We start from the raw sequence: 22,332 nt of genomic DNA, 5'->3' as shown, positions 1-22,332 counted from the left end.
TATATCTCTTAATCGAATAGAGATTTTCGAATGTGACAAAAAGTGATATATTCTACTTGTAATACACTTTAATATGGCGTAGAAAACAATCATCCCCTAAATATTCATCCCTTAGTTACAACCCCTAACTTTAATTTTTTTAATAGCACCCCGTATATTTTTTATAGTTTTGGATGTGGTCTTCTATCGTCTATTCAACACATTTTTTGAAAATAAAATCGGTTCGTAAATAACCAAGAAAATATCAGTTTAGTTTTGTTAATTATGTGTCCCAGACTAATTTATCCAGCCTATATTTCTTAAACGAATAGAGATTTTCGAATGGGACAAAAACTGATCTATTACATTTGTAATACACTTTAATATGGCGTAGAAAAAAAAATTATCCTCCAAATATTCATCTCTTAGTTACAACCCCTAACTTTATTTTTTTTAAATAGCACCCTGTAAGTTAGGGATGAATATTTAGGGGATGAATTTTTTCTACACCATATGAAACTGTATTACAAATGGAATATATCAGCTTTTGTCCCATTCGAAAATCTCTATTCGTTTAAGAAATATAGCCTGGATAAATTAGTCTGGGACACACAATTAACAAAAATAAACTGATATTTTCTTGGTTATTTACGAACCGATTTTGTTTTCATAAAATGTGTTGAATAGACGATAAAAGACTACATCCAAAACTATAAAAACATATGCAGGGTACTATTAAAAAAATTAAAGTTAAGAGTTGTAACTAAGGGATGAATATTTAGGGGATGATTTTTTGTACCCCATTTTAAAGTGTATTACAAGTAGAATATATCACTTTTTGTCACATTCGAAAATCTCTATTAGTTTAAGAGATATAGCGTGGGTAAATTAGTCTGGGACACCCTGTATAGATAGAAAAGTAAGCCTAACTTTTGTTTTTATTATATCCCTATGAGCATTCGAGAATCTGGTCAAGTTTGGAGCGCTGTAACACCTATATAAATAAATAGAATTAAACAAATTTATAGTGTAAATTTTTCGCTGAAAAACCTTCTACAAAATTGCTATAATGTTATTTTATCTTTAAATGAACTGAAAAAAGTTATAACCTCCAAAAGGAATCTTGTTAAATATTTTTTACATATTTTTGTTTATGTCTTTTTTGTTGGTCAGTTGACGATAAAAAGTAATAAAAATAAAATTGTAGAAAATTTAATTTGATACATTTTATGTTTAATTGGATTTTCCGTAGGGTTGGTAGTATACTAGATATAGCGCGAAACCCCTTTGCACACCATTTCCAAGATGGCGGCCGGGGGACAAGGGTAGCGACCCCAAAAACTTGAACTTAAGCTTCTAGAAATATAATAATTGACTCCTCTAACAAATCCAAGGTACCGCTTAAAAAATGTAACATTTTAATGGAGTACATTGTCTTTAAAACTTACTATAAAATTGTTGCAGCATTAAATTTATTCCGGATCTGTCCTTCATCTCCATTGTAAAACTTCGGTTCACTTGTACAACAAGGTTCCATTCCGAACGTGACAGAGCCGTCTGTCTGCCTACCGTCGTCCTTAATGACCCTTCCACGACTTCCGAAAATTCCAGTCGATATGAATAGTCAATCAAGTTTGCTTCCACAAGAGATGCATTCTGAATTTAACATGTTTCCTCCTTCCAGTAGTTTGCATTCGATTCGAACGAGCCGAAGACACGAATGCCACTGACTTGCACCGATAGAAAGTGCGCCTCATTCATGAACAACGACACCAACTTTATGACAACGAGAATGCTGGCATGTCTTTGCTAGACCAGGTGACAGGGTTAAAAGATGGCTCTATTATACTCCACTAAAACATTTTAAGTACACCACTTCAGGCTTTAATAGGACCGAGAATATTGAACAATTAATGACATGATATTGTCTAAATATACCTACATTTCGCAGATATGGGACAAAATACCGAAATTGGCATAATAACACGTAGAAAATAGTTTACTTTTAAATGCAATTACTCTTTGGTAAAGTATGTCCTAAGTATCTAATAAATAAATACAGTGTGGAGCAAAAAAATTGATCCACTAAAAATTTGGTCACCTTTGATGTTGTCAATGTTTTTTCTAAACCTGTTGTCCGATTTAAGTGATGTTTTTACCACGTTATAGCCTTATTCATTGACAATATCGCTGTAATAATATTGTTGCTAGACAGTCAAACTGTCATTGTATACCGGGTGTATGAATCAAACTGTATTTTTTTCTCAAAGTTCGCATCACCCTGTGGACTATTCTAGCATTTATAAAATACTGAAATTAAAACTCAACTATAGCCTCAGGTTTTCTTAATATTTAGTCTTTCGATTCATTCGCTTATGTTGGATAATAAAAAAGTTAGGTACTTTAACAACTGGCCATGTTGGTCTTCAGTACAGGGTGTTTCTAAATAAGTGCGACAAACTTTAAGGGGTAATTTTACATGATAAAATAATGAGCATTTGCTTTATAATCATATGTCCGCAAACTCTTCGTTTCCGAGATACGGGATGTTAAATTTTTTTACAAACTGACGACTTATTTATTGCTTTAAAACCAGTTGAGATATGCAAACCAAATTTGGTGGGTTTTAAGACGTAGTTGTTGCACATTTTTTGACATACAATTAAGAATTTAATATTCACCATTGGCGCACAAGCGGGTATTATGACCGATAATATTACCCGTATGCACGCCAATAATGAATACAAAAATGCCATGCCAAAAAGTCTATCGAATATAATAGACCACTTGCTCTTATCTTTGTTTACTTCTACAAAGCATTTGATGGAGTGGAAACAGTCTCTATCTTAAAAGGAATATAGAGACTATCAGAATGCAGAATATACAACAGATATGCGAATATTATTCAAAATATATACGAAAACGCGACTACAACTGTTAACTTTCATTGCATGAAGAGAAGATATAAATTGGCATAGAGGTGCGACTTACAGATTTAACATATCGGAAAAAAACGGGAAAAATTGGGGAAAAACAGGTGTTTTTCCGTTTTCTTCCCGACCATTGGAAAAATTGGAAAAAATGGGAAAATTTAAATATTTTTCATAGAGACTTGAAACGTGAAAAGTATCAATTTGAAATTAGTTTAAACATATTTTGTAATAATGATATCTAAGATAAAAGTACAAACATGTATATGGGGTCAAAAATTATAATTATTATCTAATAATTCAAAGTATGGAACCAAAGCGCTCAGTGGTATATTTTCATCTGAGTCTGAATCTTCAGACCAAGCATCTGATTCAGACTCGATCTCCGCCTCATCATCCTGGACGGATAAAACAACATGATTTTTGTCAGTCTCTTCTAAAAATGGATCTGGTCTCGCATCATAAATGAATATTTGTTTTTCGTTTATAACCAAATTTAAGTGAATAGCAACAACTTCTGAATTTTAACCTGTGATAATTATATTTATTTTTCTTGTATGTATGAGGCAGTGTAAAGACCAGTTTCTTTCTAAGGAGGCGGAAGATGGAGATCCATTTAAAATTCGGAATGCAATTGGTATCAGTGGCTGCAATGTGCACAAACCTTACCACCATATATACGATGAGTACTATTCGCACTATCCCGCACTATCCCCAGATTTGCCACCACCTTCCCTACATTGCGTTTAGTGAATGAACAATTTCAGAAATATAAGCCTATAGCTTCCATTAGTTGGTCCTTATTCAATTGCTCTTCTTTAACACTAGAAGCACCAACATTTTTGCATACCTAGAAGCACCGGAGCGGTCAAGATGACGGGTATTAGAATTTTCTATCGCCAGTCGTTTTCGTATCGTTTTTTAACTGAAAAAAAAAACCTATATTGAGTTAATACCTACTAACAAAAGACGTTTAGTTAATTCAAATAAATTATGTAATTATTTAAGCACAATTTATGTAGTATCAAATTTTTTAATTTTGCTTGTACAAGACCTACAGTTGAGTCCGCGAATCTTTACCCGTGCGTCATCATTTAAAGCATAGGAAATAAGTTGATGATAAGTCGGAAATTGAAATTTACTAAACGCAACAGCAAGTCACTTACTGTCAGTTGCTGTTGCGTCTATTAAATTTCAATTTCCGACTTATCATCGACTTATTTCGTATGCTTTAAATGATGACGCACGGGTAAAGATTCCCGGACTCAACTGTACACACAAATTTTTTGCATAGGTATATTGTATATTACTTTCACATGTTTTATTTTAGTTTTAGTTCCCAGTTCTCCACTTCTTCTTCAGGTGCTATCTCTGATACGGGGGTTGGCAATCATCATAGTCATTTTAATTTTTGAGTAAGTAGCTCTGAATAGTTGTTTTGAGCTGCATCCAAACCTCAGCCATGAAATTCGTCTTCTTCCGATGCTTCTTCTGCCATCTACACCTTCTTGCATTATAAGTCATATAATGCCATACTTCTCGCTCCGCATCACATGTTGATATCTCGTTGTACGAGATATTGTAGCTTTTGTCACTGCCTACGTTTATTATTTGATTGAGGTATTCTATCTCTGATCTGTTTCCGTTGATATTTTCCTGCCCTTAGTCAGATGATCTTTTCGTAATTCTGCCACTAACTGAAGTAGGAAAGTTTGCCCAGATATTTGACAACCAGTAACTTCCTTATACAGAATCCAAGCATTTATTCCTACCATATCTAAGATATTAAAAAAAGCCTGCCACGGCCATCTTCTTGAAGCTGATTTGGTTGAGCACTGTATGGCCATCTGATCTACGAGTACAACGTCTACTCCGTATTTTGTATGGTTGTAGTAGGTAATGGTTTTAGGTTTCTCCTTTTTGGCCATGACTATTTCAATATTATTTGAGTATAGAGAATTCAGCGCTAGAACACTTTTGATCATTTTTCTTTGGTACACCTGGTTTCCCTGGTTAGCTCAAGTCTTCGTGTATGAAAATTTTTGATTTGTATAATTCCATCTTTTCGTTTTTATTGACGGAGGAATATCCTTTCTTGCTCGGTTTATTGTTCCATTACTGCTGGTAGCCTTCTTTCGTAATACTTTTTATGTATCGTGACATTTCTTTCCTTATTCATAAATGGGCCCATTAGACGGCTAATTACATGTTCCCCTAGAAGTTAATTGTCTGGTCGTTGTTCATCTTTCCGTATGTAAGGAAATCCGTGCAATAAATATTTGGACTAGACATTAGCTGTAAGCCAGAATTTGATTCCAAACTTACCGGGTTTATACTCCATGTACTGGGTGAAGTGATATCTTGTTTTTGTGGGAAAAAGCTGTTCGTCGATATATATATTTTAGCTAGTTGTAGGTGTAGCAAAATATACAATTCTCTATAAATAAGTTCCATATTGCCGACGCAAGTGCAAATTTTATCTGTTGATCATCGCCCAGATGTGGTATTTCTCCTCCGTAATAAGGACCGCATTTTTTCTAGGTAGACATCAACATATTCAACAAGTAATTACACTAAGTACCTTCCTGCAAAAGAGAACTTGTAGTCCTTAAATAGATGTAGCAAAGTCCTAAATTTTTAAGTTTCTAGAGTAGCTATGAATAAGTAGTAATACAGAGGGTCAAAAATAGAAAGCAGTCAAAATGACCGCCCTGGTGCTTCTACGTATATCTTAACACATGTCAAAAAGTAATTACACCAAGTACATGTAAAGGAGGAATTATAATCCTCAAGTAGATCTAGGAAAAGTCCTAAATTATCAACTTTCTAAAACAACTAGGAATAAGTAATACAGAGGATCAAAAATAGAAAGCAGTCAAAATGACCGCTCTGGTGCTTCTAGTGTTAAAGCGGGACAAGAAGATTGGCTGCAAAGTGAATCGGCTTAGAACAAAATTCGTAGCGTTCTACAACATATTATAGCACGCTTTCGATAAGAGAACTGGTCTGGTCAACTTGTTGGGGGAATATTTAATATAGTCGGTTCGCTAAACTCAGACACAACTGGCTAGTGATTTTAGTAGGTATTTTTTTGTTTCTGGCCGCCAATTTTGCCAAAATTGGCAAAATTACTAACTATTTAGTAATTATTAACTATTTAGTAATTATTTTTTTGCAAATTTTACGAAATTGGCAAAATTACTTACTAAAATCACTAGCCAGTTGTGTCTGAGTTTAGCGAAAAGACTATATTGTGTCTTTTATATAAGTTAACGACCCACATTCCGCAACATCAGCTAGAACACGATAATGACCGTGAGAAGAGTAAGTCCCTGAACTAGAGAAACGCTGACGAAGACATCATACGTTCATAGTTATCAAAATGTTACATTTTCATTTCTTAGTTTTAGAATTATAATTGTTTAGTTCAGATTTTGCTTTCAAACTGTAAAGACTACTTTCTTGTGTTAAATAAATATTTTTTAAAAAAGGACTTTCGGAAAGATTTTATATTTCTGGCGCAGTCAGTAGGATAGTCAAACGGGCGTTAGCGAATATAACTCTCGGTTCGTTTTTACGATTTTTTGACTATTCGAACAGTTTTCGCGAAGTGATTTCCAGTTGGGCGAATTGAGTAACCTGACGAGAAGATTCGTACCGGAGAGACTTTCAAGCGAATATTGTGAGTGTCTCGACCCAGTTCCGAAGCAGTTCCATGGACAAGATCGCTACATTACTGTAAGTGTTTAATGTCATATAGAGAGCCTAATTTAACACTAGATTCTGATTATTCAGACAGTAGTAACTCAGATACAGATTCTGACTCAAATTTAACTAATTTAGCTAATTTACCTTTTAATAAAAATAATATAAGTTTTTCGAAAATATTAGAATTAAATAATAAATTTAAAATGGCTGTTCCACAAGTTCCTCAACTAAAGAAAGAATACTTAGATATGATTCCAGATTTTGAAGGAAATCATACGTTACTTCCTAGATTTTTAGAAATTTCCGAAAAACTTGTAACCAAATTTTATAATGCTACAGATGTGAATGATTTTCAAAATGAATATTTGATGTCAAGCATAATTGCAAAAATAAAAGGCGAAGCCGCAGTTAATATTTCTTCTTGTAATCTTAGAACTTGGCAAGATTTAAAAAATGCTTTAATTAATTCTTATTCAGACAAAAGAGATATTTATACTTTAAACATAGAAATTTCAGATTTGAAACAAGGCAATAATGAATCCCCATTTGATTTTTATAACCGAATACAAAAATTATTAAATCTTCAAATATCTGTCTTGACCTCAAAAACTGAACATGCTGCTGAAATTAATATTCTTGGTAGCTTCTTCCGAAATTTAGCATTAAGAGTTTTGTTACGTGGGTTAAAAGAACCTCTTGGTACCTTAATGCGTACAAAGAATCCTCCAGATTTAAATTCTGCGTTAGGCATCCTCACAAATGATTTTCAGATATACCTCGACCAAAATAATTCTTCTCAAAGCAAAAATCACAAATCTTATCAAAATAACAATTATTCGTCTAGACCAAAATCCAATTTCCGACAAAACCAACAAAATAATTATCAACCCCAAATTCAATATCAACCCCAAACTCAATATCAACCAAGGAATCAATTTCCAATACAGAGAAATACTATGGATCCTCCGAATCCCCAACCGAATCCTCAAAATATGAGACAAAATAATCAAAATAATTATTTCCAAAATAATCCTAGTACAAGTAGGAATTTTAATCGAAACTCCAATGTATTCCAGCCAAATCCAAACAGAAAATTCTCAAACCCTACTCCAATGACTATCACAACCAATAATACTTTCAGACTATCACAAAACTTCCAAAATAGGACTCGTTTCCGTAACCCCAATAATTTCGCAAGCCAAAATATTATTCCGGAAGAACTGCATAACATAGATAATACAGACTGTCCTGAAAGTTCATCCCAAGAACCTTTTTTAGAAGAGATAGCCTCGGAAGAAAACCAGAGCATGTAGAATTATTAAACTTAACTAACAAAGAATGTGAATTGCCGTACATAATTTTCCCTGAGCATAATTTAAAGGTCCTTATAGATACTGGGAGCACTAAATCTTTTATTACACCAAAAATAGGTGAAAAATATTTTAAAAATTCAATATTTAAAAAACCATTTCAAATTTCCACTGCTCTTGGAACTACTAAGGAAAATTTCTGTACCGTAATTCCTTCTTCCTCTATATTTAGGCATAAAAAGCCAATAAAATTAACTTATCATATTTTTAAGTTTCATGATCATTTTGATTGCTTATTAGGATTAGATAATTTAAAACTATTACAAGCAAATATCGATTTAGTAAATAATTTATTAAGAACACCTTGTTCTTCAATTAAAATTAACTATTATAGTCCGAGCGCTGGGAGCACGAATTGTATAGTAGTGTCTCCACGTTCCGAACAAGTAATTAAATTAAATATAAAAAATATAGAAAATGGTGACGTTATCGTACCTTATACAAAAATAGGGAAATTAGAAATTCCCCAATGTCTTACTAAAGTTGTTAATAAAGAAGCTTTATGCACTATTACTAACTCATCAGAGTCACATTTTAAAGTTGATTTAACTTCACCAATAGAAGTTGAAAAGTTCGATGAATACGAACAAATAAATCATCCTAATCTTAATTCTATTTATGCCGAAAAATTCAAATTTGATATTTCTAAAATCCGCACGGAACATATGAATACCGAAGAGCGGAATTCAATTTTAAAGCTGATAAGAGAATTTTCGGACATTTTTCATATTGAGGGCAACCAATTGTCTTTCACCAATAAAATTAAGCATAGTATAAAAACTTCTAATGAGATTCCAGTATATTCTAAATCATATAGATATCCGGAAATATATCGTAAAGAAGTCCAAAATCAAATTCAGGGCATGTTAGATCAAAATATTATCCGACATAGCAATTCTGCCTGGTCCTCGCCTATCTGGGTTGTCCCCAAAAAACTTGATGCCTCCAATAAACGTAAATTTCGTGTTGTAGTCGATTATCGACGTTTAAATGCTATTACTTTAGGAGATAGATACCCCCTTCCAAATATCACTGACCTCTTAGACAAATTAGGGCGTTGTCAGTACTTTACCACGCTAGACTTGGCTTCTGGGTTCCATCAAATAGAAATGGCAGAAGAAGATATCCCAAAAACCGCTTTTAACACCGAAAATGGTCACTATGAGTTTCTTAGAATGCCATTTGGACTTAGAAATGCCCCAGCTACATTCCAGAGAGTAATGGATAACATACTAAGAGGCATACAAAACGAAAAATGCCTTGTCTACCTAGATGATATTATTATATTTAGCACTAGCCTGCAAGAACATATTACAAATTTAAGAGAAGTATTTCAGAGACTACGTGAATCTAACTTTAAAATACAGTTGGACAAATCCGAATTTTTAAAGAAAGAAGTGGCTTACTTAGGTCATATTGTCACTCCAGAAGGAGTAAAGCCCAATCCGGATAAAATAAAGGCTATTAAAAATTTCCCAATACCTGCTACTACCAAACAGTTAAAAGGCTTCCTCGGATTATTAGGATATTATCGAAAATTTATTAAAGATTTTTCAAAAATTACAAAACCCTTAACATTGCGACTAAAAAAAGATAATGAAATAAATATTAAAGACGAAGACTATGTACAGTGTTTTAATATCTGTAAAGATCTTCTTACAAATGAACCAATTCTGCAATATCCTGATTTTACTAAACCATTTAATCTGACAACAGATGCAAGTAACTATGCAATAGGTGCAGTTTTAAGTCAAGGAAAAATTGGTTCTGATCTCCCAATTGCCTACGCGAGTAGAACACTGAATGATTCAGAAATAAACTACTCTACCATTGAAAAAGAACTCCTAGCTATAGTCTGGGCAGTTAAGTATTTCCGACCCTATATTTTTGGACGTCGCGTGACTCTCGTGACAGATCACAAGCCTCTTCAATGGCTATTTTCATTAAAAGATCCCAGCTCAAAATTAGTTCGCTGGAGATTAAAACTCGAAGAATATGATTATGAGATTGTATATAAAAAAGGTGCTCTAAACACAAATAGCGATTGTCTATCAAGAATACGATTAAACGCAAACGAAACTCATGACATAGAACCTGAAACAAATCAAGACTTCTTAGATTATGTAGAAAATTTTGATGAAACTTTATTAGGTACCCCACATAACGTCAACTCAGAGTCTTTGATTGTTGAACCTGACGAAACAATAAATGGCCAAAATGAAGAAGATATCAATGAAAATGACGGTGCTACAATCCACACAAATGAAGAAAATCCCATCACAGGTATACCCATATCAGAAAGATCAGTAAACACTGGAATGAATCAAATTATCATTTCTCAAGTTAATTACGAACCAGCAGAACCATCTATTATAAAACTTTACGATAAAAAACAAAGAACTCTCGTACAATTTTCAAAAAATGACACTGAACGTGACATAGTTAAATTTGTAAAAGACTATATAATACCTAAAGTTAAATATCATCTGTACTTCGAAGATCCTATATACGAAACTTTTAGTAACGTTGTACAAAAATATTTCAAAAATTCGCAAATAAACCTTATTAAATGCACCAAGAAGTTAATCGATATCCCACCAAACGAAATTGAAGAAATAATAAAAAATTATCACGAAGGAAAACAGAACCACAGAGGAGTAGATGAAACAGAAAATAGAATAAAAGCCTTATATTATTGGCCGAATCAAAGAGCATCTATCCAAACTTATATAAACGATTGTGAAATTTGCCAATTAACAAAATACGATAGGAGACCTATCAAACCCTTATTTAATATAACACCTACTGCAACTAGACCCTTCCAAATTGTTCACCTAGATTCAGTCACATTAGAAAAAACAAAATTTTTAACTATAATAGATTCTTTTTCTAAATATGGTCAATTATATAAAATAAATTCAGCTCAAGGTATCGAAGTAGCAAATGCATTAATTCGATATTTTACTCATCACTGCATACCAGAGCAAATAATATCTGATAATGGGACCGAATTAAAAAATTCAGTTGTCAAAGAACTTTTAGAGCTACATAAAGTAAAAGTACATTTTATAAGCTCTCAACATCCAGAATCTAATGGAATTGCTGAGAGATTCCATTCAACCATAATCGAACATATTAGATTACTAAATAATCAAAAAGAGTACAAAAATGACCATATTGAACAAAAAATAAATTACGCTTTACTAGCTTATAATAACAGCATCCATTCAGTAACAAAAATGAAACCACATGAGTTGATTACGGGACATATAGATAGTAATTCTCCTTTTGATATCAATATCGAGCAACAAATTTTAAATAATTATATTTCAAACCATAAAGAAAAAATGAAAATACTTTATTCTAATATCAATAAATCCTTGCAAAACGTAAAAGAAAAAGTAATCTCTAAAGCTAACGAAAATCGAGAAGAATTGCCCGAAACAATCCCTACTAAAGTATTTGTTCGTAATAAGCAATATCAAAGTAAAACAAAAAATAAATACCAAGCTGAAGAAATAAGTAAAATTAATAAAGAAAGAAAAACCGCGAAAATAAAAACTAGACATAAAAATACTGCCGAAAATATTCATTTTTCTAATGTTAAACGACCTAAAAGAAAACCTTACAAATTTTCAGGTACCTCGCAATCGGATGCGCAGCAATCCAAATAAAAGATGTTACCCATAATCTAGGCATATTACCAATCAAATTGGGACCTGCCAAACTTCAAAAATCTAGCCACACTTTTGTCCATTACTATAACTTAAATCCACTTTTAGAAGAGTATGATAACTTAAATATGCAATATGATCACCTAAAAAATAATCTTTCTAATTGTAAATTTTTCAATAATGAAACAAAAAATTATGTTAATTTAGTAGAGTACGTCAAAGATAATATTGAGGAAAAATTTGAAAACCTAAACATATATACCAAGTTACAAAAAAATAAAAGAGGTATTATCAACGGTTTCGGTTCAATTATTAAAGCTATAACAGGAAATTTAGATGCTGAAGACGGCGAAAAAATTAACTCAATACTAGAACACTTAAAGACAAACGAAGCAAACTTGCAAAGCCAAATCAATAATCAATATTCGCTAAGCCATGAAATTATCAGTAACTTTAATGAAACAATTCAAAATATTCAAGAAAATGAAATTAATTTAAAATCCAAAATTTTAGCAATAAAAGATATAGTAGATTTCCAAACAAATCTTGAAAATATCAATTATTTGAAAGACATGTTTAATGAAATTATAATAACATACAACTTAATACTCGATACAATGGAAAATGTCCAGAATTCGATTACATTTTGCAAATTGAAAACATTACATCCTAGCATAATAAAATCAAGCGAATTATTTAACGAACTCCAAAAAATTTCATCACATTACAAAGCACAGCTACCATTTGAAGTAAAATATGAAAACATTTTAGATTTCGAAGCTATTTTACAAATAACTTGCAAAATAGAAAAGAATCAAATACAATATTTTCTTTCAATCCCTATTGACTATGAATCCAATTTTGATCTTTATCATTTATTGCCAATTCCCACAAAAAGTAAGTCAGAATTTGTCATCATGTTACCAAACTCAAGATATTTATTAAAAAATGAAAAAATTATATTTCCTCTAAATGACATCTGCACCCATAGTAAGATCTTCCAATGTCCTGGTTATCTGCAAATTAATCACGAGCACTCATGTGAAGACCAAATTTTATTTTTTGGCAACTCTACAGACTGCCAATACCTAAAAGCGAAAATTCCAGGAAACCATATCGAAATTATTCCAGAAATCAACCAATATTTAGCTGTCTTTCCTAAAGAAGAAAAACTGATCATTAAATGTGCAGAAGAAACGCAAATAAAAATTCTAAACGGCATTTATCTAATAGAGAATGCACCTTGTAAAATTATTTTCCAAAATCAAGAATTAACCTTTCAAGACGTCACATCAGGGCAACCAATGACGATAAACTCACCGCAATTAAATTTCGATATAATTAAAATAGCACCAATGGAAATAAAACTAAATTCGCTAAAACTTAAAGATATTCCAAATCACGAAATAAAACCAATATTTCAAAATACGGCTCTGTACCACATTCCAAGTATTTGGACAATTCTGTTGTACATTGGAATAATTACAACACTTATTATTTTACTCAAAAGGAAAATAGCAAAAACAAAGAGAAACGATTCCATAGAGGAAAAAGAAGAAAGTCCTAACCCCGGCATAGAACTCCCTCGCATGGCTTCACTTTTGGGGAAGAGGAGTTAACGACCCACATTCCGCAACATCAGCTAGAACACGATAATGACCGTGAGAAGAGTAAGTCCCTGAACTAGAGAAACGCTGACGAAGACATCATACGTTCATAGTTATCAAAATGTTACATTTTCATTTCTTAGTTTTAGAATTATAATTGTTTAGTTCAGATTTTGCTTTCAAACTGTAAAGACTACTTTCTTGTGTTAAATAAATATTTTTTAAAAAAGGACTTTCGGAAAGATTTTATATTTCTTATATGTACTTAGAAACAAAATTCACTTCTGATAATATAGATATATCTGATTCTACTAAATTTATCAATGTTGATACGTTATGCAGAATTTGTTTACTAGGTATGTATAGTGTAACAAATTTCAATTTTTCCGTATTTTTCCTATTTTTTCTGTTTTTTTTTTTCAGGAAAAAACAGGGTTTTTTGCTGCTCCCAATATTTCCGGAAATTTTAAATTGTCGCCAAAACTATTTACAACAGTCATTTAAATGACTAGAGTGGGAATTAAAGGGTATTAACATCGATACAAAGATAATGAATCACCTCCGATATAGGTACCAATGATATTGCTAGCTATGCTACAACACCTACAGCAAGTAACACAGAGAGTCGGTTTAAAGATAAACTATAAAAAAACAAAAATGATGACCAATATCGTCCCCAATGAGCTGATAAAAATCGAGAAATCGCCCATAGAACTCTTGCAAAAATATGTGAATTTGGGTCACGAAATAAGGTTACCGCGAGACAACCAAACATCCCAACTACTCAGAAGAATAATTTTAGGTTGAGCTGCATTCGAAAAAATGATATACGTGTTTAAAACAAAAATATAAAAATGTATTTAATAGTACATTCTTTCACGGTTTTTGCTGTAAATTTTAAAAAACCGCTTGGATTGACATGAAATTTGGTATACGCGTAGCTAACATGTCAAAGAGAAAAAGTGATATGGTGCCGATGTGGGCTTTTGCCCTGGAGGTGAGTTTTACCCCATCTCAGCGGTGAAAAAATATATGTCCAAGGCAAGTCCCAAAATGGATAAACTGACTAATTTTAAACAACTTTTGTTCTATGAGTTTTTTCACGAGTGTTTTTATGAGTTTTATTTGCAAGTGAACATGTTCATTTTTCATCAAAATAACCACGTTTTTAGACGGTTTTTCGCAAATAACTCAAAACGTAAGCATTTCGTCGAAAAAAATATACTTATCAAAATTATAGCCTATAAGAAAGTGAAAAAAAAGTCTCTATACCTAGAAAAAGCAGAGTTATAGCTAATGAAAAATAGGTTCATATTCGAAAAATTCCAAATAGAATAATTCAATGTGAAATATCCAAATAATGCATCATTATTGGGGAAAACACATTACAACTTTTTAAAGTGTTTAAAAATATATTTATTTCTGTTTTTATAAAAAAAATCTAGCATTAACTACTGTAAGCAAGTGACGCTCAAAATAAAGTTAGTCCATTTTGTTTTGGCAAGAAAGAATCAGGAAGATCACCCCCCAATTAGTAACTTAAATAAAATTAATTGTTACCGCTTCACAAGTTACTTTACTTATGTTGTGTTTATATGATCTGTAAGTTTCATCGATTCAAAGTGCTTATTTTGAATAAGCACTTTGGTTTGAAAAAATTTGGTTTTAAAGTAAAATTTTAAAAAAATTTTATTTTGAAAAAAAAATGCTTTTTTCAAAATATCTTAAAAATTGTTAGAGATACCAAAAACCTTAAACAACAAAAAAAGTCGGCCTTACTTTTCTGAATACTTTATATTTTTTGTTTTTCTGTAAGCCAAAGATTGGTTAAGATTCAGTGTTTCTAACTTTGCATACACTCGTGATAAGTGACTCGTTCAAGCCCTTTTAACTACAGCTCTTTAAAAAATAAAGACTTTGGAACGATGACACTTACAGATCATATGATCAATACATACGCGAGTAAAAAACTTGTGAAGTGGTAACAATTAAGTTCAATTAAAATTCTAATTAGGGGTTGATTTTCCCGATTTCTTACCAAAGAAAAAGGGACCAACTTTATTTTGAGCGTAACTTGCTTACTTTTGATGCTTAACATTTAAAAAAAAAACAAAAATAAGCATTTTTAAACAATTTAAAAAAGTTAAAAATGAGTTTTCCCCAAAAAAGTGCTTCATTTTTTGGTTAGGGCACGTTAAAATATTCGACTTCGAATTTGACGAATGTGAACCTATTTTTCATTAACTATAACTCTGCTTCTGCTAGGTATAGTCACCTAATATATACACCATGTTTTTTACTTTTTTAAGTGCTATATTTTTGATAAGAATTTTTTTTCGACCAAATACTTTTTGAATTATTTGCGAAAAACCGTCTGAAAACGTGGTTATTTTGTAGAAAAATTAACATATTCACTCGCAAATAACTTGGTGAAAAAACTCTATAGAACAAAAGTTGCTTGGAATTAGTCATTTTATCCATTTCCAGACTTATTTCGAACATATAGTTGTCACCCTCAAAAGGGGCTCAAACTTACCCCTAGGGCAAAAGCACACAATGGCACAGTATTACTTTTTTTCTTTGACTTGTTGACTTTGTGTATGCCAAATTTCATGTTAATACACGCGGTTCTTTAAAAATTAGAGGTTTTGCAATATTTTACCTTTAAAGGACGTACTATTAAAAATTAAAGCTTTTAACTAGTGCGTTTTACCAGTCCTCACATACGGAGCAGAAACCTTATTTCTCACAAAAACACCAGTTGACAAATTAAGGAAACAACGAAAATGGAGAAATCAATGCTTGGAAAAAGCTTAAGAAATATAGTAAGAAACGATAGGCAAACCGGAGTCGAAGATATTATCGAACGTATTACAAAGTAAAAATGGAGATGGGACGGACATGTTGCAAGAATGAAAGACGACAGATGTACAAAAAAATTGCTTGAGTGGAGACAACGGGCAGACAAGCGAAGCCGAGGTAAACCCTCAACGTGGTGAAACGACGACTTCAAAATCATTGTGACTTTAACAATTGAATAGCAGAGGCACAGAACAGAAGAAGATAGAAATATCTGGAGGAGGCATATATTCGACAATGGACAAATCAGGGCCAATTGATGATGATGATGATCTATAAAAGGAGGAAATGTGAGTATTAATTTTTTTTGCACACGATACAGTATGTAATATTGACGGATAACAACAATGATTTACAAAACATAATCTAATATAACGTGAGTCACTTAACTTCATGACTTAGATATTTATTTATCTGTCCATTAATTGGGTATAAACTAATTACCTATAAACAATTTATAGGTGATTAAATATTTCTTGCATTTTGTATCATTTACATATGAAGACCACAGGAAATAACTTGATAAGTCACATTTTTGGTTTTGTTCAGAACATTTTAAACTTTAAAACATTAAAAATGTGGTTGGTGGTTGGTTTACATTTTAGTTTTCTTTTTAATATACAGGGTGTCCCGAAAAGATTGGTCATAAATTATACCACAGATTCTGGGGTCAAAAATAGGTTGAGTGAACCTCACTTACCTATATATAACAGTGCACACAAAAAAAGTTACAGCCCTTTGAAGTTACAAAATAAAAATAATTTTTTTTCATATATCGAAAACTCTTAAGAGATTAATTGAAAATAGACATGTGGTATTCTTATGGCAGCAGCATCTTAAATAAAAATTAAAGTAGAATTTGTGTACCCCATAAAAATTTTATGGGGGTTTTGTTCCCTTAGACCCCCCCAAACTTTTGTGTACGTTCGAATTTAATTATTATCGTGGCACCATTAGTTAAACACACTGTTTTTAAAACATTTTTGCCTCTTAGGACTTTTTCGATAAGCTAGCTAGTGTTTATCGAGATATTTTGAATATTTATCGAATCCACCACATATTTGTATATGGTTAAGTACGAATATTTATAGAGACCTGTTAATTAGATAATCTGAAAATGTATTTTTCTACGAGCGTGCAAAAATGTCTACTTTCGCGCACGCATTTTAGTTTAGAAAGTTTCACTTTTCCGCACGCGTGTTACTTTTCCGCACGCGGTTTTTACTTTTCCGCACGCGTGTTAATTTAGATATGTTAATATGGCTTTAAAGTAATTATAATATATACAATAAACTAATATTTAGATATTATTTACTAATTTATTTCAAATATATCTTATTGTGTTCCTGTTTTAATGAAATTAACGCGACAGTTCGATGAAATAAAATTATTTTGACATAATATTCGAAAGTCAAATCGGTAGACAGTAACAGTCATTTTGAATCATCGTCATGGAAACCAAGATCGTCGTCATGCTAACTAATTATATTTAAAGTTTGGTTTTGACAAACTTGTCAAAGAATTAATCTGTGTATGTATTTTCATATTAATTAAATTAATTGATTAAGATTTCGTAAGTTTTTAAAGACTCTTAGAAAAAATCTTGTTCCTAACTCTTGCAGAAAGTCTCTTTTCCGCACTCGACTGCTTGCCGAACTCCCGCTTCGCGTCGTTCGGCAAACTGCAGTCGCGTGCGGAAAAGAATGACTTTCTGCACTTGTTAGGAAAATAACTATTATAATTTACATTTTTAGGTTTATTTTGAAAAAGAAGCCACATCTCGATAAAAGGTGACTTATCAAAAAAAGACTAAGAGGCAAAAAAGTTTTAAAAACACTGTGTTTAACTAATGGTTTCACAGTAATAGTTTAATTGGAACGTACACAAACATTTGGGGGTTTAACGGAACAAAACTCCCATAAAAATTATATGTACATATATTAAAAAAGAAGCCGCATCTCGAAAAAAACTCGCTTATCGAAATTATACGAAAAGGCAAAAAAGTTTTAAAAACGTATTTAACTAATGGTACCACAATAATGAATTAATTAGAACGTACACAAAAGTTTGGGGGGTTTAAGGGATCAAAACCCCCATAAAATTTTTATGGGGTGGATAAATCTCACTATAATTTTGTTTTAAGATGATCCTTCCATAATAATGATACATGTCCCTTTTCAATAAAAAATCTTTAATAATTTTCGATATATTGAAGAAAATCTATTTTTATTTTGTAACTTCAAAGGGCTACAACTTTTTTTATGGGCACATTTGTACTAAGGTAAGTTAGGTTCAATCGAACTATTTTTGACTCCAGAATGTGTGGTATAATTTATGACCAATCTTTTCGAGACACCCTGTATATTGCATATTAATTACATGGACTTATCAACGTTTTCCCCTGTTTGGAATGGACATGTCAAGTTCTTTTCCTGTACAGGGTTTTTTTCAACACTTATATCTTTTGACTTATCAAGTTATTACTCTCTATTGTGTTACTCTTAGAAACTATGTAATTAAAGCTACAAATTATATTATATTTTGAATTATTTAGTTCGTTCCAATTTGTAGCTGTCTGATTAAACCTGCAGCTACTGCTGAGAATCACTGAGCTGGCTGGAAATAACGGGAACGTTTGTTGTAGGCTAAACATTGACTTACGACGTTAATTGTTGCTTACAAAGTAGTGTTAGTTAATTGACGGTTACACACTTTTATTATTTTTTTTCTAGACAGCAATAGGATTTGATATCAGCTAAATTTATTTAAACTTTACTTTGTTTAATTAGGTTTTGTCAATAGTCCCGTCGCCAGGGTGGGTACAACGGCGTCCTTTATTCAGATGGACTTACCCAAGTTTTTTATGTATTTTCACCCGTAGAACACGAATTTTTTGGGTAACAGTTGATCCGGATGTCGATAATATTGTTATAAGGAAAGAACTTGAGGATTTAAATAACAGTGATTTTTCGAACACGAAAAACGTTTTCGAACACATTTTTTGGGTAAGTAACAGTTGATTCAAAAGTCGATAAGATTGTTATAAACAAAGAACTTAGAGAATTGCATAACAGAGATTCTTTGCAAAACAAACCATTTTTTTGTATTTTTTGGGTCATTCTAAGCAAAAAAATGTTCTTAAAAGTTTATTCGTAGGATGTATAGTTTTCGAGATAAACGCGGTTGAACTTCAAAAAAATTGAAAAATTGCAATTTTCGAACTCGAATAACTTTTGAATAAACAATAAAATAGCAATTCTGCTTACCGCATTTGAAAGTTCAAGTCAAATTATACCGGTTTTGATTAATTCCATTGCTAAAAATTAATTTGAAAAGTCTTTTACTTTAAAATGTATAATATATATCTGAATTGCCGATCAAAATGAGTCAGATTAAATAAATTATTAGAAGAATTTCTTTATTAAGCAACAACATTTTTGTTTAATTCATTAATATTTTTTTATATTTTGATAACGACACCCGATTTGGGCGTTGAAACGTTAATAAAATCATTTTTTTAGTAAAATTGTGGCTTATTTTCCATCAAAACTAGTAAATTACAGAAATGCTAAAAGAAAATAGCTTCAGAACAACATTAGTTTTTTATTGTCAGACAAATCTGTTGTCAAACATATAAACACATAGTGCTTGAGTGATGTTTTCAATGCATTTCTCATTTAAAATCGAACGAGTAGGCGCGCCAACAAGCAGGCTATTTCTACGTAGCATGCATTAAAACGCATGCATTTGGAACGGGAAACACTATTTGTTGATAGCTTTGTTTGACAATAAAAAATTAATTTTTAGCAATGCAAATAACCAAAATCGGTATAATTTGAATTGAACTTTCAAATGCACTAAGCAGAATTGCTATTTTATTTTTAATCAAAAGTTATTCGGGTTCAAAAAATTGCAATTTTTCGATTTTTTTAAAGTTTAACCGCGTTTATCTTGAAAACTATGCATCCTACGAAAAAACTTTTAAAAACATTTTTTGCTTAGAATGATCCAAAAAATACAAAAAACATGTTTCGTTTTGCGAAAAATCGCTGTTATGTAATTCCTCAAGTTCTTTGTTTATTACAATCTTATCGACAATCGGATCAACTGTTACCCAAAAAATTCGTGTTCTACTGGTCAAAATACATAAAAAACTTGGGTAAGTCCATCTGAACAAAGGAGGCCGTTGTACGCCCCCTGGCGACAGGACTACAATGTAACATTAAAAACTACATGCCTTTTTATTTGAAAATAAGAGAGAAAATATATTAGGGCAGTCAATGAGGGTATTTGGCTCCGAATTCCAGCCTACAACATTGATTTACTTGATATTTTCACAGTAAGTAGCGAATAGATCGAGAAACGAATTCTACCCTATGCCGATGTGTGCTTTTATCGTGGGGGTTGTTCCACCCCTTCTCGAGGGTGGAAAATGTTTTGGTTAAAATTGTTAAGGAAATAACTAGAAAACCTAATTCTAAGCAAAGACTGTTTTATATATATATTTTTTTAAACTGAATACTTTTTGAGATATGCGTGGTTGAAAATTGACCATTTTCATTAAAAAATGACACCTTTACGGAAGGTTTCTTTGCGAATACCCTAAAAACTATACATCTAACGAAAAAACTATACAGGGTGGCGAATCGTAAAGCGGGCCATAGGAAACTCAATGTAAAATTCTAAACTGTTAAATTCCTGCTTCCCTAATTATTTTACATCAAAAATCATGAGATAATATTTGTAGAGGATTGAAATTTGTATTAAAAACAAAAGTTAAAATTGTTCTATGATTTAAACACATTCCAAAATTTTCAAAAATATGATACATTTGCAACAGTAGGTATGTGTGTAAAATTTAGGCCTACGTTACTATTTAACTAACTGTGTGCGCAGTAGGTATTGATTGAATAAAACATCTTTATTATTAATACTTTCTCCTCAACTGAGGGTATCTTATCAACTTTATTATTTTTTAAACAATAAACGATAAAATAAATATTTTGACAGTTCAAATATTGTTAATATTAATATCTTCATTGTGACCAAACGCAACCGTTACACATCATGACATTGTGTGTGGCCTAACTTATGGCATCATTGTCTAAAAAATTTATTATATTTTTACAAAATTTGGAATATGCTTAATTCGTAGAACAATTTTAACAGTTGTTTTCAATACAGATTTAAATCCTCTACAAATAGTTTCTTACGTGTTTTGATGTAAAATAGTTAGGGAAGCAGGAATTCAAGGGTTTAGAATTTTACATTGAATTTTCTATGGCCCGTTTTCCAATTCACACCCGGTATAAAGTATGTTTGTAGCTTATAAAAAAGAAAAGAGATTCGTTCCTTCATAAATTTTCTAGTCATAGTACAAAAAGGGATATGGTAGGTGAGAAAAGTTTGTTTTTTTTCGTGCATGCTCAAATTGGTGTATTTAACTTGAAATAACAGAGAAACGGTCCATTTTAGGTGTATAATGATACTAATATATTTCTAGTGCTTGAAAAGACCTTTAAAATTAGCAATATTAAATGTCGATTACATTCAAACTAAGCGAGATATTCTGCAAAAAACTTGATGACTAATGTATTTTAAGAATAAATAAGAAGTATGTTTACCCCTCATCCGTCAGAATATAAATACATCGTGTTCCTTATACAATACTTTTTACTATAGTGAATTTTCTATGTTCAACAAGTTGCTCGGGTTTAAAATGAATGGTTTTTGAAAAAATAAGATCAAATTATAGAAGGCATTTTTAAATTTTTTTAAAAGTCTTCCTTTTTCTCCATGTAACTCGAAAATTATAAGAGATATGAAAAAAGATACTGCGCAAAAATGTAGGGTTTTGGTAGACAATAATTTTGCTTTTGATTTTTATCACTGTATCTCTTATGATTTTCAAGTTACATGGAGAAAAAGAAATTTTTAAGAAAATTTAAAAATGCGCTCTATAATTTGATCTTATTTTTTTAAACCATTCATTTTCCCGTCCAACTTTTTAAACATGGAAATAACACTATAATAAAAAGTATTGTAGAAGGAAAACGATTTGTTTAAATCGCGTTTCAGGGAGGGGAGGTTAAATATACTTAGAAGATATATGAAGGAACGAATCTCTTTGTTTTTTTAGAAGCTACAAAAATATTTTATATAGTTTTTTCGTTAGATGCATAGTTATTAGTTTATTCGCAAAAAA

At 31.5% G+C, this 22,332-nt stretch overlaps 1 protein-coding gene across 1 annotated transcript; it reads left to right on the top strand.

The window, feature by feature from the left end:
* The first annotated feature begins 7,324 nt into the window (after positions 1 to 7,324).
* LOC126893419 (GATA zinc finger domain-containing protein 14-like) lies at positions 7,325 to 7,930 on the top strand. Its single transcript, XM_050663587.1, has one exon. The coding sequence runs from the start codon at positions 7,325 to 7,327 to the stop codon at positions 7,928 to 7,930; it is 606 nt and encodes a 201-aa protein (XP_050519544.1).
* Positions 7,931 to 22,332: the final 14,402 nt, after the last annotated feature.

Source organism: Diabrotica virgifera, chromosome 1 (genome assembly GCF_917563875.1).
Source record: "Diabrotica virgifera virgifera chromosome 1, PGI_DIABVI_V3a".
Taxonomy (NCBI): Eukaryota; Metazoa; Arthropoda; class Insecta; order Coleoptera; family Chrysomelidae; genus Diabrotica; species Diabrotica virgifera.
The sequence above is the reverse complement of the archived record's forward strand: the minus strand, read 5'-3'. Positions and strand labels throughout refer to the sequence as shown.

Bases quoted from the DNA above. Each gene is read 5' to 3' on its own strand.
- LOC126893419 (XM_050663587.1), top strand. From the start codon at position 7,325: ATGCGTACAAAGAATCCTCCAGATTTAAATTCTGCGTTAGGCATCCTC.